The 13,946-nt window shown below is 43.5% G+C and overlaps 1 protein-coding gene across 5 annotated transcripts in view; it reads left to right on the top strand.

The window, feature by feature from the left end:
- The window catches only part of LOC120799997 (sodium/calcium exchanger 1-like), a 28,215-nt gene extending 14,477 nt beyond the window's left edge, over window positions 1–13,738 (top strand). For 3 of the 5 annotated variants that reach the window (XM_040145681.1, XM_040145679.1, XM_040145680.1), the window contains exons 3-11: window positions 1,766–1,872; window positions 5,048–5,068; window positions 5,245–5,262; window positions 5,371–5,385; window positions 7,505–7,573; window positions 8,123–8,250; window positions 9,867–9,966; window positions 10,217–10,492; window positions 11,838–13,738. In XM_040145681.1, coding sequence (XP_040001615.1) covers window positions 1,766–1,872; window positions 5,048–5,068; window positions 5,245–5,262; window positions 5,371–5,385; window positions 7,505–7,573; window positions 8,123–8,250; window positions 9,867–9,966; window positions 10,217–10,492; window positions 11,838–12,214 — 1,111 coding nt within the window. In that variant the 3' untranslated portion in view covers window positions 12,215–13,738. Of the gene's footprint in view, window positions 1–1,765; window positions 1,873–5,047; window positions 5,069–5,244; window positions 5,263–5,370; window positions 5,386–7,504; window positions 7,574–8,122; window positions 8,251–9,866; window positions 9,967–10,216; window positions 10,493–11,131; window positions 11,336–11,837 lie in introns of those variants that run through there. The other 2 variants (XM_040145683.1, XM_040145682.1) reach the window with 2 other exon arrangements.
- The last annotated feature ends 208 nt before the right edge of the window (window positions 13,739–13,946 follow it).

Below are 13,946 nucleotides of genomic sequence, written 5' to 3'. Positions count from 1 at the left end.
GATTTTAAGACTTGTTTTTGCTAGTCACATATTTGTAACGATGCCCCCGCCCTCTGTAGCCTGAATGGTGCCCGACACCAAATTCCCAAAAACCTGAAATACTCAAAATCCTCAATTTATTCAGAGGTAAAATTACTGAGGCAATGTAACGCACAAACTTCCCTTTACTGATTTTAATCACTTGATCGCGATGTTTGGACGAGTGTCAGGATCATTTTAGACGATATCTGATATCTTGAGGTTTAATCCTGAGATGTGACTTATGAGATGTCATAATTACCATAAGAGGAGAACAACACAGCATTCATCACTAAATAAAGTTCTACGGTCTGCATAGTTTGAACGTATCCCAGTCATATGGCCTCCACCACTACACGTGAGCTACAGTAAAGTAACTGGTTTTCTAGACACAGATGAAACAATCATTAGATATAGATTCTAATATGGATCTTATATGAGGATAAAGATATGGATTCATATTCTTAAGCAGAACAGGGACGATGTTCATTTTGCGACTCTGATTAACGGTCTGGACATTGAGAGCTGATGTACAAACATCCTGCTGAATGTTTTCGAAAACTGTGACATGGGAACAGTTTGTGAAGATTCTCAGCAATCTGCTGATATTAAATAAACATGGAAGTGGACGAAGGCGATTTTCTGTTTCCACGCTGCTGGCACACACACACACACACACACACACACACACACACACACACACACACTCTCTGTGGATCTGTCCAATGAGGGCTGCTCTAGCCTGCAGCCAACCGATGCCTCCAACACTCGAAGGCAGAACAAACAAACTGGTGCAGGCAAACTTTTTAACTGTGTCATCAGGTCTCATCTGTGACTTAAACAAGCTCTGGGCTGGAAATCAAACCGGTGTGAACTGGACACTCATCGCTAATCTCACCGCAGAGGTCCTGGAATTTACAGTCATCACCTCCAGCTGTAAACCAGGTGTGAGCAGGTCTCAGGTCTGTGAGTGTGTGATACCTCTGGAAAGACTAAAGAAGACTCGAGCCGCCAGTCTCTTTGTGTTGACCCTGCTGTTGCTGGCTACAGTAAATACAAGTAACAAGTCACTGCACATTTATGAGAAGGTCATGTGACCTGACCCCCCCCCCCCCCACACACACACACACACACACACACCGTGAGATGATCTTCAGCACAAAGGTATGTTTGGAGTTAGCTAGCTGAAGCTAGTTAGCTCAACGAGCAGCAGCTCAGCGTTTCTGTGGGGAAACGAACCTTTTTACACATAATAATCCCGTGTCTGACGACAGCTCCACGTACGAGAATGTACAAAAAGTTCAAGAACCCACGCACCTTGCTGACATGTGATTGGACAGCGTTTGGGGGAGGGGTTTCGTGAGCAGTCGGTGAGAAAAACGAGCTGAAGGCTCTGACTCGTTTTCAGAGCTTCTGCTTCATTATGTGTCGCCGGACTTTTTATGGCAAATACTGTACTTTAGGATCAATGAGTGTTCATGATTATGCCAATCATTTTCACTGATAGAGGAAAGGTGCCAGTCAACATCGATGTTTATGGCGATCACATGCAATTTTTGTAGGAAATGTTTCTCTAAATGTTGTTTTGTGGCTGTTTCCCTGCATTTCTCTCCAGCACTAACCCCAACACTGAGTCTTTGACAGCTTATATCTTTGTTCACACCTTGTTTTCTTTCCTTTACCGAGCCTCTAACTTCTGCACAATTCTCCCTCTGCAACCTCTCTTTCTGTTTTCTCTTTGTTTCAGCAAAACTATTCAGATCAATATAATCGATGATGAAGAATATGAGAAAAACAAGAACTTCTTCCTAGAGATCGGAGAGCCTCGGCTGCTCGAGATGAGTGAGAGGAAAGGTGGGGGTGTCACCTTCCTGTGCTGTAACCCCACCCACATCACTACTGACCTTTGACCTCTGTTAATCCGAACTCACCTCAAGGCTTCACAGGGAAAAACATCGCCGATCTGACTTTGACAGTTAAAGTCATAATGAATGTCAGAGTTGGAGGAAATTCTAAAGGCTTGGTCGTTGTCATAGTTGTTGAATTGTTTGCTGTAATTTGTGTCAAAAACCGTCCCCCTCCTCAGAGTCCTGACTGAGTCCGACCTGGACACAGACAGGAACCACGTGTTGATATGACTCAGTTTGACGTCCACTTTCTGAGGACGTCATGATCCCTGATGTCCCTTCAGAAAAAAAGGGCCCCAGAAATTCACCTAGAAACCAGAGGAAAAAGAGGCTGCAGAACTCCATTCAGAATCTTCCTGTTTTTAAGTTTCCTTCAGCATCACAGTGATCCGGTGGCGGTTGTCTGAACGTCCACGGCTACACTGAGAACAGGAGCTGATCACAGCTGGTTCAGCAGCTTTTAACGGGACAGTTTGACTGAATGGAAACAGGTACAGGCTGAAAAAAAGTGGGGCTGACATCCTGGCCCACAGCTAACTCATCAACTCCATGGCAACATTATACTTCCTGTTCAAATCCCCCAAAGCTTTGTGGGAACTGTAGTTAACTTAAACTAGAGCTTGATTATCTCCAAAATAGCAGTGAACAAAGAACAGTGGCAGTTACAAAACCATTACTATGAAGGTTTTGTTTGTGTTGCACTATCAGTATTTTTTTGACATGACTGAGGCTCAGAGTGTCTCGTCAACATGGTTCTTATATTCCTGGACCACTGACACTCTCCGTTATACACAGACATCTACTGTGTGACGGAAACACGTGGACATATAGACAAAATTTTAAGAATGCAATGTGTGAAAACTCTTCTAAAACTGTAGAGTGCAGCTCACCTGCAGCGTGATGGCAACTTATTCTGATAATACTAAATGTCTCGTCTGGCTAAGACACGTAGTGACTCTGCCTAAAGCCTTGAAATAAAGAGAAAAAAGGGCAAAAAGCTGTTTTATTGGATTTCTACAGGTTGCTTTACAGCTTCCTAGTGAAATGCACCCTGGGAGCCGTAGTTTTGTCCGTAGGCTTTTTGTGCCTTTTCTGCACCGACGACTCGGCCAGGACAGTTTCATGTCCTTCCAGGACTAGAGGAGAGCGAGCTGGCAGTCCCCGACACAAATCTTAAAGGTGTAATATCGAATATTCGCTCTCGGATCGGCCTGTCACCTCCCAAAATAAAACCTCCTTCCTTTCATTGTGACTTTAACCTCAGAGTTTGACCCCTGCAGGCCGGATGAGGTGAGGTCACCCCCTAGTGTGACTCAGGCACCATAACGACAGAGTCCTGTCAGACTGAATCTGTCGGACTCTATGAGTGTGTTTGACTGTGTGTTGGTGAACTAATGCATGGCTCCTGACCTCTGACCCCCCCACCCCCACTGTTGTTGTCTGTACTCTTTCGTCCGCAGGAAGACCATAGCTGTTAGAGTAATTGACCAAGAGGAGTACAGTAAGCGGGCCAGCTTCTACATAGAGCTGCAGGAGCCGCATTGGAACAGGAGGAGATGGACAGGTGTGAAGAGGCACCTTGGCCTCTCCGGTGACCTTTGACCTTTCCTTCATCTACCTCAAGGCACTCTTTGCCTCCTTTTGTTCAGTTTACTCTTGCTGCTGTCGTTCTGTTGCCTCTTCCTTCACAACACCACCGGCTGGCCCGCTATTGGTCGGGAGTATTTTAGAATCCGTAGCGATCGGTTACGACCGCGAGGGGGAAGAATCTGTAATCTGTTTACAACGTGTCGGGACAGATTAGGACAGGTAAAGAGTGGTCAGGTGGACAGGGTTGGGACTGGTTAAAACAGGTCTGGACAGTGTGTGACTTAAATGAGGTTTTATTAGCTAAAGATTTCTAATATAATTATATCACTATCCATATCTGCTTTTTTCAAATCTATTTTAATGAATTTGAATCTCTAACACGTTCAACTTTAACAAAACTATGTTTAAAAACTTTTCAAAAATATTAAAAATCATTCGAAAAATAGTATCAGTATAAAACATGCATAATTAGAAAGTAAAAGGAATCAAACCAAAGTTACAGCAGCGCACAGTCTGCCGTCAAAATTGGGAGTTTCTAAAAACTCTAAATAAAGGCTCCATAAACAAGCAAAGTTCTTCAGTCCGGATCCGTCGTCCACATTCCTGTAGAAGGTATGTCCACGATCTTCCATAATAACGCAGTTATCCTCCTGGGTTGTAAGTCCAGCTAAGGACAAGTTAGCACTGGTTGGCACATGGTGGGACTGATTGGGACGGAATGGGCCAACTTGGGGGACAGGTTAGATCTGCAGGAGTTATTGGAACAGGTCTAGATGGGCTAGGACAGAATTGGCCTGCCTTTGACTGGTTGGTACATGATGGGACAGACATGTCTGGACATGTCCAGAGTGGTTGGGACAAGGCTAATTACAACTCACTGGGACATGGTGAGACATGTTCAGACAGGCTAACACAGGTTTGGGACAGGTTAGGGCAGCTCTGAACAAGACGGGGCAGTTTTCGACGCATTGGGAGTGGTTGGGACATGGTGGGACACATTAAGACAGGACAGGTTCGGAGTTAAGACCGGTTCAAACAGGTTAGGACAGTTTCAGAAAGTCTGGGGCTCGTTGCAACTGATTGGAACACGGAGTTTCACCAGGTCTGCACGTGTGTGGGCAGGTTAGTGCAGGTGAACTGTCCTCTGTAGTGTCGTGGTAACATGTGGCCTGTCTGTTGTATTCAACCTGTCTGTGTCTGCACAGTTTTGGTTTGAATTTGCACCAAATTAAACATGAAATACTAAAAACCTCGTCCAGGACTCACATCCCTGACAGAATCCGTGACCCAACAACAGCCTGACAAACAGGATCAGGTTGTGCGCACTGAGCTGCGCATGGACGTGTTGTCTGACCGTCCCGTGGTCTTCATCAGTGTCACGTTCAGGTTGAGGACCGGTCTGGTAAAAATGTCCACATTGAAACAGAGGACGTAGACCTGACTGATCTGAGCTTCTCTCTCTCCATCTTCTCTCTTGTTTTCCTGCTCGATTTTTCTCTCTGATCTCGTTCTCGTCTGCTTCCTCTCTTCAGCTCTGTTGCTTCAGGAAGTCGGTAAGATGGTTGAATTATTCCCTTTTCTATCCTGCTGACTGTTTCTCATTATTTCTGACTCACTGAAACATATTAGGTTCTTGCATTTTACGTATTTTTGCATTATTTAAGTGAAGAATCACCACAAAATCAAGAGCAGATTTTGACTTCTTGTTTCATATTTTTTAACCTTTTAGGTGGATTCATCAAAACAGGTAGGTGAATCCCAACAGTTATTCTACACTCTGTGTCTAATGATGTGATACAGGAATATTTACTGTTGACCGGAGTTAATTTATCCTTTTTCTATCACTTCTTAATAGACCGACAGCTGTATGGTAAGACACCTCTCACTGGTGTAAATGTTTGCTTTAAAAACGTTTCGACACTTAAAGCAACAAGGTGTACGATAACAGAGATGCAGCAGTGTAATGTCACAGTCAAACCTCTCAACTGGTTCTCATTTATCACCCTGTGGGGGCAGAGACCCCCTTCACATGTCCCATCAGTGCAAAAACTTCCTGCACCAAAACGTCTCCCGGAAAATACTGTGGCTTTTCTGGTTTTCTAAAAATGAGAAACCTAAGAGCAGCTTCCCATTTTTCGATGTTATCAGCTGGATGTTACTCAGTGACTTGTCTGTTGCGTGGTGAACGTGCTTTGAAAAGCAGTGTTAGTAGACTTGACCAAAGATGTTTCTGGTTTATCACAGCAAACCGAATACTTTTGGGTTTCGGACTGTTGGTCGGACAAAATAAGACATTGGAAAACATCACCGTGGACTTTAAGAAGTTATGGTGCAAAAAATAAAAACCCAAACGAGTTTTTTGTCAGCAGCGTTTCACTGACTATACTTTATTTCAACATGTGTTTGAGACCTGCTCGGTATTAAAGTATAGTCATTGCAATGTAGTTAAAATCATCTAAAAAACCCTTCACTTTTCATCCTAATTTCTCCCTGTTTCAACGTAGACGTCTTGGTGTCCGTTTGACCTGCAGATGACAAAAACAATCCTTAGACCGTTGACTTCAGCAGATGTATCATGATCCCAGGACTCAGTTTCCTTGTGCTTAAGTTCAAGAAAAGAACAGAAACACAACAACTGTGTCGCTGTAGTAGCCTAATGGTCGAGGGAACAAAACGAACCGTAGTTACAACGGTGTAAACTTAACGTTATGAATTATGAACCTGTAGCAGCTGATCGCGGCGCGGTCGGTGCAGGTTGAACGATCATAGACTTGGTGAAGGAACATTTCAGGCAGCGGTGTGTCTCCTTGATCCTCTTGCTCTTCCACGACTACATGTTGTTCCTTGTCACTATTCTATAGAGTAAATACATAGGCCACAGTATAGTGTCGAATTGGGTATTTACAGTACATAGGGTAGAGGATATTATTACAGATATATCAGTCACAGTAAATATCAGGACTGAAATGTTTGAGTCTCCGTCACTCAGTTTATCCACCAGAGAACTGAAAGCTCAGCCATGTTCCTTAAAACAAACAAATCTGAGGGACCTGTATCGAGACGGTTTGTTTCTAGCACGTTTACGGTAACAGAGTCACTATTGGCCTCGTACGGACGCGTAATAAATCCAGTATTGGTTGGGCTTTAACACAAACTCACTGCTGACCTCTTTGATCCTGTGGTGTGATGATGCTTTTCTGTTCACTGCTTGACTCGACCTCTGACCTCCTCACCCACTGATGCTGATGGGAAATCTCGCCCATGTGAAGTCACGGCTGTTTCCGAAATCTCCCCCGTTTGCATTTAGTCACTCCTCCCGATATAATGGACACTAAGTAGTGAGCGGTAAATTGAGAATTTGGACACTATATGTACTGTTGGCCTATAGCGGTCTCTGTCTCGAGAGTAAATTCACACTCAGAATCAAATAAAATGGCGGATGTGTAAATAAATGGACTGTAGAGTAAATGGGGAGCAATTTCACACACAGCCAAAGTCTCACTGAGCATGCTCAGTTTTACAACCTGAGGTTTATTTTTATAGCTTGAGACCGAACTCCCGTTGGTCACGTCGCGTTCTTCCCACCGTTGTGAAGACACAGCAGCTCATGTTATTATAATGTCAGATTCCACATATTATCAATCACAGCTTCATCACCACGTGGCTGAGTGAAAACACACCACCTTAGGTTAAATACTCACAGGCTCTGTCCAAAACTGACGCTGGTGTTCCTCCGTCCAGTCAAAAACTGTCCGTCTTCAGATTCGACAGACAGAAGTCACCGGATTCAGCCATGCTGGATTTGAACCCTCTTGGCTTTTAGTTCACATCATCTTTACTGAGTTTTTCTTGTTATTGTCGGTGGCATTTTTGGATGGAGGCTGTGATGCTTCAGGAATCTGTGGTTCAGGTGCTGGTTTCAACATCAGGAATATGAGGTGTCTGGTTTCGGTAGAATCAGTTTCTATTCACCTGTTCACCTGTTTTAGGCAGAGACGTCTACAGGAAGGTCCAGGGACGGGACCACCATGCCCCCCCTGCTATCATCAACATCACAGGTACAGTTATCCATTTATCCATCCATCAGTCTGTCATTCTATCTGTTCTTAAGTTGGTTTGTCGTTCATTGACTCATCCATGTCATCAACTGTCCATCCAACCATTTATCAGTCTATCATGTGTCTGTCTCTTTTTCATCTTTCTGTCCATAAGTTCATTTTTCCAGTCATTTTTTCCATCCATCAGTCTGTCCATTGGTTATTTGTCTATCCATCCCTCCATCCATTCATGTGTCCATCCTTCCATTTATCCATGCATCATTCATCTGTCCATCGGTCCATTCATTTTCCATTCATTCATCCATTTATCTGTCTGTGTATTCATTCTATTTGTCATCTGTCAACCCATCTGTTTGTCTTTCTATCCAACAATCAGCCAACCATTTTTCTACCCTGCTTTCAATCAGTCATCCCGCTGTTCATCTCTCTCTCCATCCATCCATCCATCCATCCATCCATGCTACATATGTTTTTCTGAATCCCTTGTTGACCCTGAAGCATAAATGAATAAATACTGAGAGTCCAACCATCAAACTCTCTCTCTCTCAGAGGACGGCGGTGAGGTGGTTTTGACCAAGAAGGAACAGGAGGAGAGGCGGATCGCGGAGATGGGCAGACCAATGCTGGGTGAACACGTCAAACTGGAGGTCATCATCGAAGAGTCATACGAGTTCAAGGTAGGATCAGTTTCTCTTTACTCGTTATCGTTTACACGTAGGACGCAGGGAACCCAAAATTAGATTTAATTTTAATGTTAAACACAATCAAGTATGATCAACATCATCGGGTAGAAGGGATCAGAGAACGAATATCCAAAGAGACAGACCTAAAAATAAATCAACATGACAGTAGGGCTCTTGTGCTTATTCTTTTTCTTGCTGTTCAGGTTGACACCACTTTTATGTCTGTGTGGTAAATATGAAACAACAGCCAACAGCTGGTTAGATTAGCTTAGCATAAAGACGGGAAACGAGGAAACAAAATCCACCTACCAGCACCTCTTAAGATCACAGGTCATATCTTATTGTTTTAATTTGTACAAAAACTGAAGCGTAAAAACGTCAATTTTCCATTTTAAGCAGATTATTTGCTGGACTATTTCTTGGCTCTGAGCAGTTGCCAGGCAACCAGCAGAGACTCTGGTAAGTTACTGGTCACGACCAAGACATAGTCCGGCACATAAGCCCCGTAGAACGTGTCAGTTTTCATTCTTGCCCTTGGGTTTTTACAGCTATAGCCCAGTCTTTGTGCTAAGTAAACTAACTTGCTGTGGACTGATCATGTTGACGCATTTTTGGCAGCGAGACTTATTCTGCTGTTGCTCGGCAGCCATTTAATCGGCTTTACTTACCGTGTGTGCCGGGCCATTGTTGGCAGTAAATTTGTGTGAGGAGCCACTGGTTCCTGAAGTGTTTTTGCCTTTTTCTGTATTCCCATTTGAAATGTCTCTATTAACGATTCATGTTCTGACCACCAGCTTGAATTATTTACATTTTGTTTCTGAGAAATCAGGTTTTGTCTGTCAGCTTGGCCGATGGGCAGAAACCATGAACCTTTGATGCAGTTGCTAATCAAAATTCAAAGTTCTTTGTTGTTGAAACAAAACGTGGTGCAATAGTTTCCAAATTCATCGAAATAAGATGCAGATTGTATCATTAACTTTCTCGACACTGAAAAATCTCATTAACGTTGTAGCTACATAATACAATGTGAAAATCTGTGACTGGAATGTTTGTCAGTGAAATGCACCCTGGGAATTGGAGTTGACTTTTCTCCCTCACTTTTTATGTCTACAGGCTTCTTGTGGTTCTGATTTTTTTTATATTAGATCATAGAACCAGGTATCTGATCTTTTCTTTGTTTACTGTTTATTAGATTAAATAGTGCCTAGTTGTGAGCAAAACGAGACCCAACTGGCCTCAGTTGTAGCTCCTCTGTGTGTCGTACTGGGCAGCAAGAGAAAAAGCTGGAGTGATGAAATACATGCGGAGCCTTAAAGGCTCTGACGTTTGGAAGAGTCGCCGTTAGAAGACGACACCTTCCACTGCTAATACATGTCCGATATGATCACCACTAAAGTTCGCGTCATCTCTATTTTCCCTTATTGCTGATAATTTTCCTAATATTACTATGAGCTGTCAGATTGATCAGATCATCAGATGACCAAACTGATGGGATGATTTGTAAAAAGATCAGCAGGAATGTGAACATGATTTACCTTGTGTCTGGGCCTCTCAAACTCTTGTGTGTTGGTGATTCACTGGGTGGTTTCCTGTGACCTTCTGTCTTTCAGAGCACCGTTGACAAACTCATCAAGAAGACCAACCTGGCTCTGCTGATCGGGACAAACAGTTGGAGGGAGCAGTTTGTGGAAGCCATCACAGTCAGCTCTGGTACAAATTTGACCTGCCCTGAGCCAAACTCAAGTCCTTTTTTACTTTGAAAAACTTTCTGATTTCCTGTCTGTTTCAGCTTCTAATTTTGAGTTTTGTACAAACGAGGGCAGGTAAAGGATTGGCAAAGAAAAAAGGCTCCGTTATTGATTTACACAAAAATATGTATGAATTCTTTGGAGATAAACCCAGCCAGGCTTTAAATATGAATCAGTGTTGACTCCTGCTTCTCCCTCCCTCTTCTTCTCAGGTGATGATAATGATGACGATGAATGTGGCCAAGAGAAGCTGCCCTCCTGTTTTGACTACGTCATGCACTTCCTCACCGTCTTCTGGAAGCTTTTATTTGCCTTTGTTCCCCCCACTGACTACTGGAACGGCTGGGCCTGCTTCGTCGTCTCCATCTCTGTCATCGGTATCCTGACGGCAGTGATCGGTGACCTGGCGTCTCATTTTGGCTGCACCGTCGGTCTCAAAGACTCCGTCACTGCTGTGGTGTTTGTGGCGTTGGGCACTTCTGTACCAGGTATGGCACAGACCTGTCCCACTTTCCTTATGGAGACTTTGAATTACTATACAATACATTGCATTTATTGCATTCAATTTGCATTCCTTTATGATAAGTTACAATCAGAATTGACTATATTAATTCCCTTAACTGCGATGATGGGCAGATTGTGTGCAGGAGCCAGATTTTAACTGCAAAATTTGAACTTATTTTATAATTGGGTAGAACTCCCAAGATATCAAGAAGAGTTGAATTGAGGGAAACTGGACTTGGTAGATCTTGAAGATGTAGCACCTCATCCAAGAGGCTTCTCCAGGTCTGACTGACTGGTGGGTCCTAGGTATTTATCCTATGTGGGGTCGTTACCAAGGCCATTGATGTCATTGCTCAGTTTGTCAGTGCTCCTGGCTGTTGTAACGACGGTCGTTAGTCGTTGGAGTAACCTGAGGCTAAGTGTGAATGGTTGTTTCCTGGGAAGGGATGAAAGGACAGCTGTAAGTGGGGGATAAGTGGTGTCGTAGACCTCCCCTTTTTTGAGCTATGGTTTCTCTACTTTTACGTAGATCGCCGCCTTCACTCCTCTTTCAAACCACCTGTCCTCCCAATCCAGAATATGTACGCTGTTGTCCCCAAAGGAGTGTCTCCCTTATTCTTCAGGTGTACCTAGGTTAAATATCTGGGACTCCCCACCAGTCAGTAAGAACTGAAGAGGCCTATTGGATGAGAGGTGACTCTACAACTGAGTCCAGTTGCCCTCGATTCAACTCTTCCTTGATAACCATGACCTGGATGACTGAGAATCTTAATACACATCCCAGGAGATTGGCTCTCTCTTTAACGTTTGGTTTGAAGTGGATTCCAATGCTTGATTTCTGGCAGGTAAGAAATTTTGGTCAACTGATATGCAGTTTGAGCGGCTGGCATTACGGACTTAATGCAGCATACTAGAAAATAAACTACCTAACTAAATCGTAAATGTCGGCCCATCTTAAACCCAAACTCTAAAACTAAAACTCAAGATTTAACCCCAAACTAAACAGTTCCAAAATAAACTATGTTCCTTTATTTTGGAGATGTAGCATTGCACTGTATAGTGCTGCATGGCAAAGGGTGTGGACAATACGTGCAGCAGTCACTAGATGGCAACACAAGAAGGGTTATTAACCTTAATAAGTTTTGGCTTCTATGGAGAAACATAAACGCATACTCACATTGTATGAATCCTGAGATCGTACAGACATAATGAAAACAGTTCTTTCCATATAAAACATTTGCAGTTTCAAACATCGTGCACCAGTGGGAAAACCCGTGGGGGTCCACTTCTCAAACATGGCATCTCATCTCTATCTTCTCTCTTCCTCAGACACATTTGCCAGTAAGGTTGCAGCCATCCAGGACCAATACGCTGACGCGTCCATTGGCAATGTGACAGGAAGTAACGCTGTCAACGTCTTCCTGGGTATCGGCGTGGCCTGGTCCATCGCTGCAGTCTATCACTACTCCAAGGGCCAGGAGTTCAGAGTTGACCCGGGTACACTGGCTTTCTCCGTCACACTCTTCACCATCTTCGCCTTTATCTGTATTGCAGTCCTCATCTACCGCCGGCGGCCTGAGATCGGCGGGGAGCTTGGCGGACCCCGGGTCCCCAAGGTCCTCACCACCTGCTTGTTCTTCAGCCTGTGGTTGATGTACATCGTCTTCTCCTCTCTGGAAGCCTACTGCCATGTACAGGGCTTCTAAGAGTTCTGCTTCTGACTGGTTCCGAGAGGTTCTAACAGAACTGATGAACAGTTCTGATGGATTTCCAAAGGCTCCAATAGGCTCCTGCTTATTCTGACAGGTTGCTATAATTTCCGTTATTTGTCTAAAGATTTGATAGATTTTTAAAGGTTGTGAGATTCCTGACAGTTGGTGGATTCCTGAAGGTTCTAGAGCAACTGTAAGTTCATGACAGGTTTCTGAAGTTTTGAATGAATAGTTTTAATAGGTTTTTTTCTGATTGACCGGTTTATAAGCACGGATAAATACATATTCTGATGGACTCTGTATAGTCTTTTTATGTTCTTTAAAAGTCTAACAGGTTGACATCTTTGATGGGTTTGTAGAAATCCCACAGGGTCCTGAAGGGTTCTAGGGGTTATTGATGGATTTCTAAAGGTTCCAAAAGGTTCCTGCATGCTGTGTAAGGTTTCTGTCATTTGTCTAAGGGTTTGGAACATCTAATAGTTCAGCTGGGTTCTGCTAGGTTCCCACATATCCTGCCAGATTCCTATGTCTCTTATTAGTCGACAGATTACTAAAGGCTCTGACGGACATCTAACAGTTTTAACATCCACCCAACTATCAGCTATACCGCTGATCCTTTTGAGGGTCGCGAAGGGCGCTGGAGCCAATCCCAGGTGACATTGGGCGAGAGGCGGGGTACACCCTGAACAAGTCGCCAGTCTTTCACAGGGCTGACACAAAGAGAAAAACAACCAACTGTACAGTTATTTTAACTCCTGAACCTCTTTTTGACTCACTCTGGTAAGCAACATATTGGACTGTTCTCTGGCTGCTGAGTGCTGGTGACCACCAAGACTTGACTATCTTCATCCTCACATACCTCCCAAACATTTAAAGACATTTACCTGCATCATAAATCCTCCACCTGTACCTTTAAGCAATGTATAAAATGAACCATTTTAATTTTGACGTGCATGGACTTTGAAACCACAACCACAGTAATGATCACCAACGGTCATGGTGATGAAGGAGGCAGCTCATGCTGTGGACTTCTGAAAACCTGCAGGACTTTTGATGTCAAAGGCGACTGCAGCGATAGTGTTGCACCTACATGAATATCTGCACTGAGTTTGAAATATAGTTAATTTTGAAAAAATAAATGAAGAAAATAAGCGTAGGAGGTTCCTCAGTTTGGTGTTGAAGCAATCAAAGGTCTTTGCTGCACAGACAACATGAACTCTTTCAGAGACACTACGCTGCTTTAAGTTGGACCTGAGCTGCTGCAGCAGTCAATTTAAATGTTTGAGAAAATATAATTGTGTGTATGTTTGAGTGTGAACACATACAATATGTAACTTCAGAGAGCACTGAGAAGAAGGGACAATTCACAATAGTCTGCGGTGTGACTGGTTGTTCGGAAACCGCAGCCGTCTACCAAACGGATGCCTATTGGAAGATAGAAACACAGGAGCTGTTGCTTATTATCTGACTACAGAATGCAGTGTCCTTCCTTCAAATATTAAAGTACAGTGAGTGACATGTTGTCTCTGCTCTTGAATGTTTCTAGATCTTTCTCATCTCTGACCAAGTCTCAGTCACACATTTCGTTTTCAGCTCCGGAGCCAAGCAACAGGATGCATCCTATTGAGTAGTATTATGAGAACTGTAGTTAAAAAAGTTGGTGAAAAAGTTTCCACAGCTGTTTAACAGTCAGTTTCCATCAGCAGGAGGAGGGGGGCATGGAAAT

The sequence above is a fragment of the Xiphias gladius genome, chromosome 15 (genome assembly GCF_016859285.1).
Source record: "Xiphias gladius isolate SHS-SW01 ecotype Sanya breed wild chromosome 15, ASM1685928v1, whole genome shotgun sequence".
Classification (NCBI taxonomy): domain Eukaryota; kingdom Metazoa; phylum Chordata; class Actinopteri; order Istiophoriformes; family Xiphiidae; genus Xiphias; species Xiphias gladius.
This window is presented reverse-complemented; position numbering and strand designations above follow the sequence as displayed.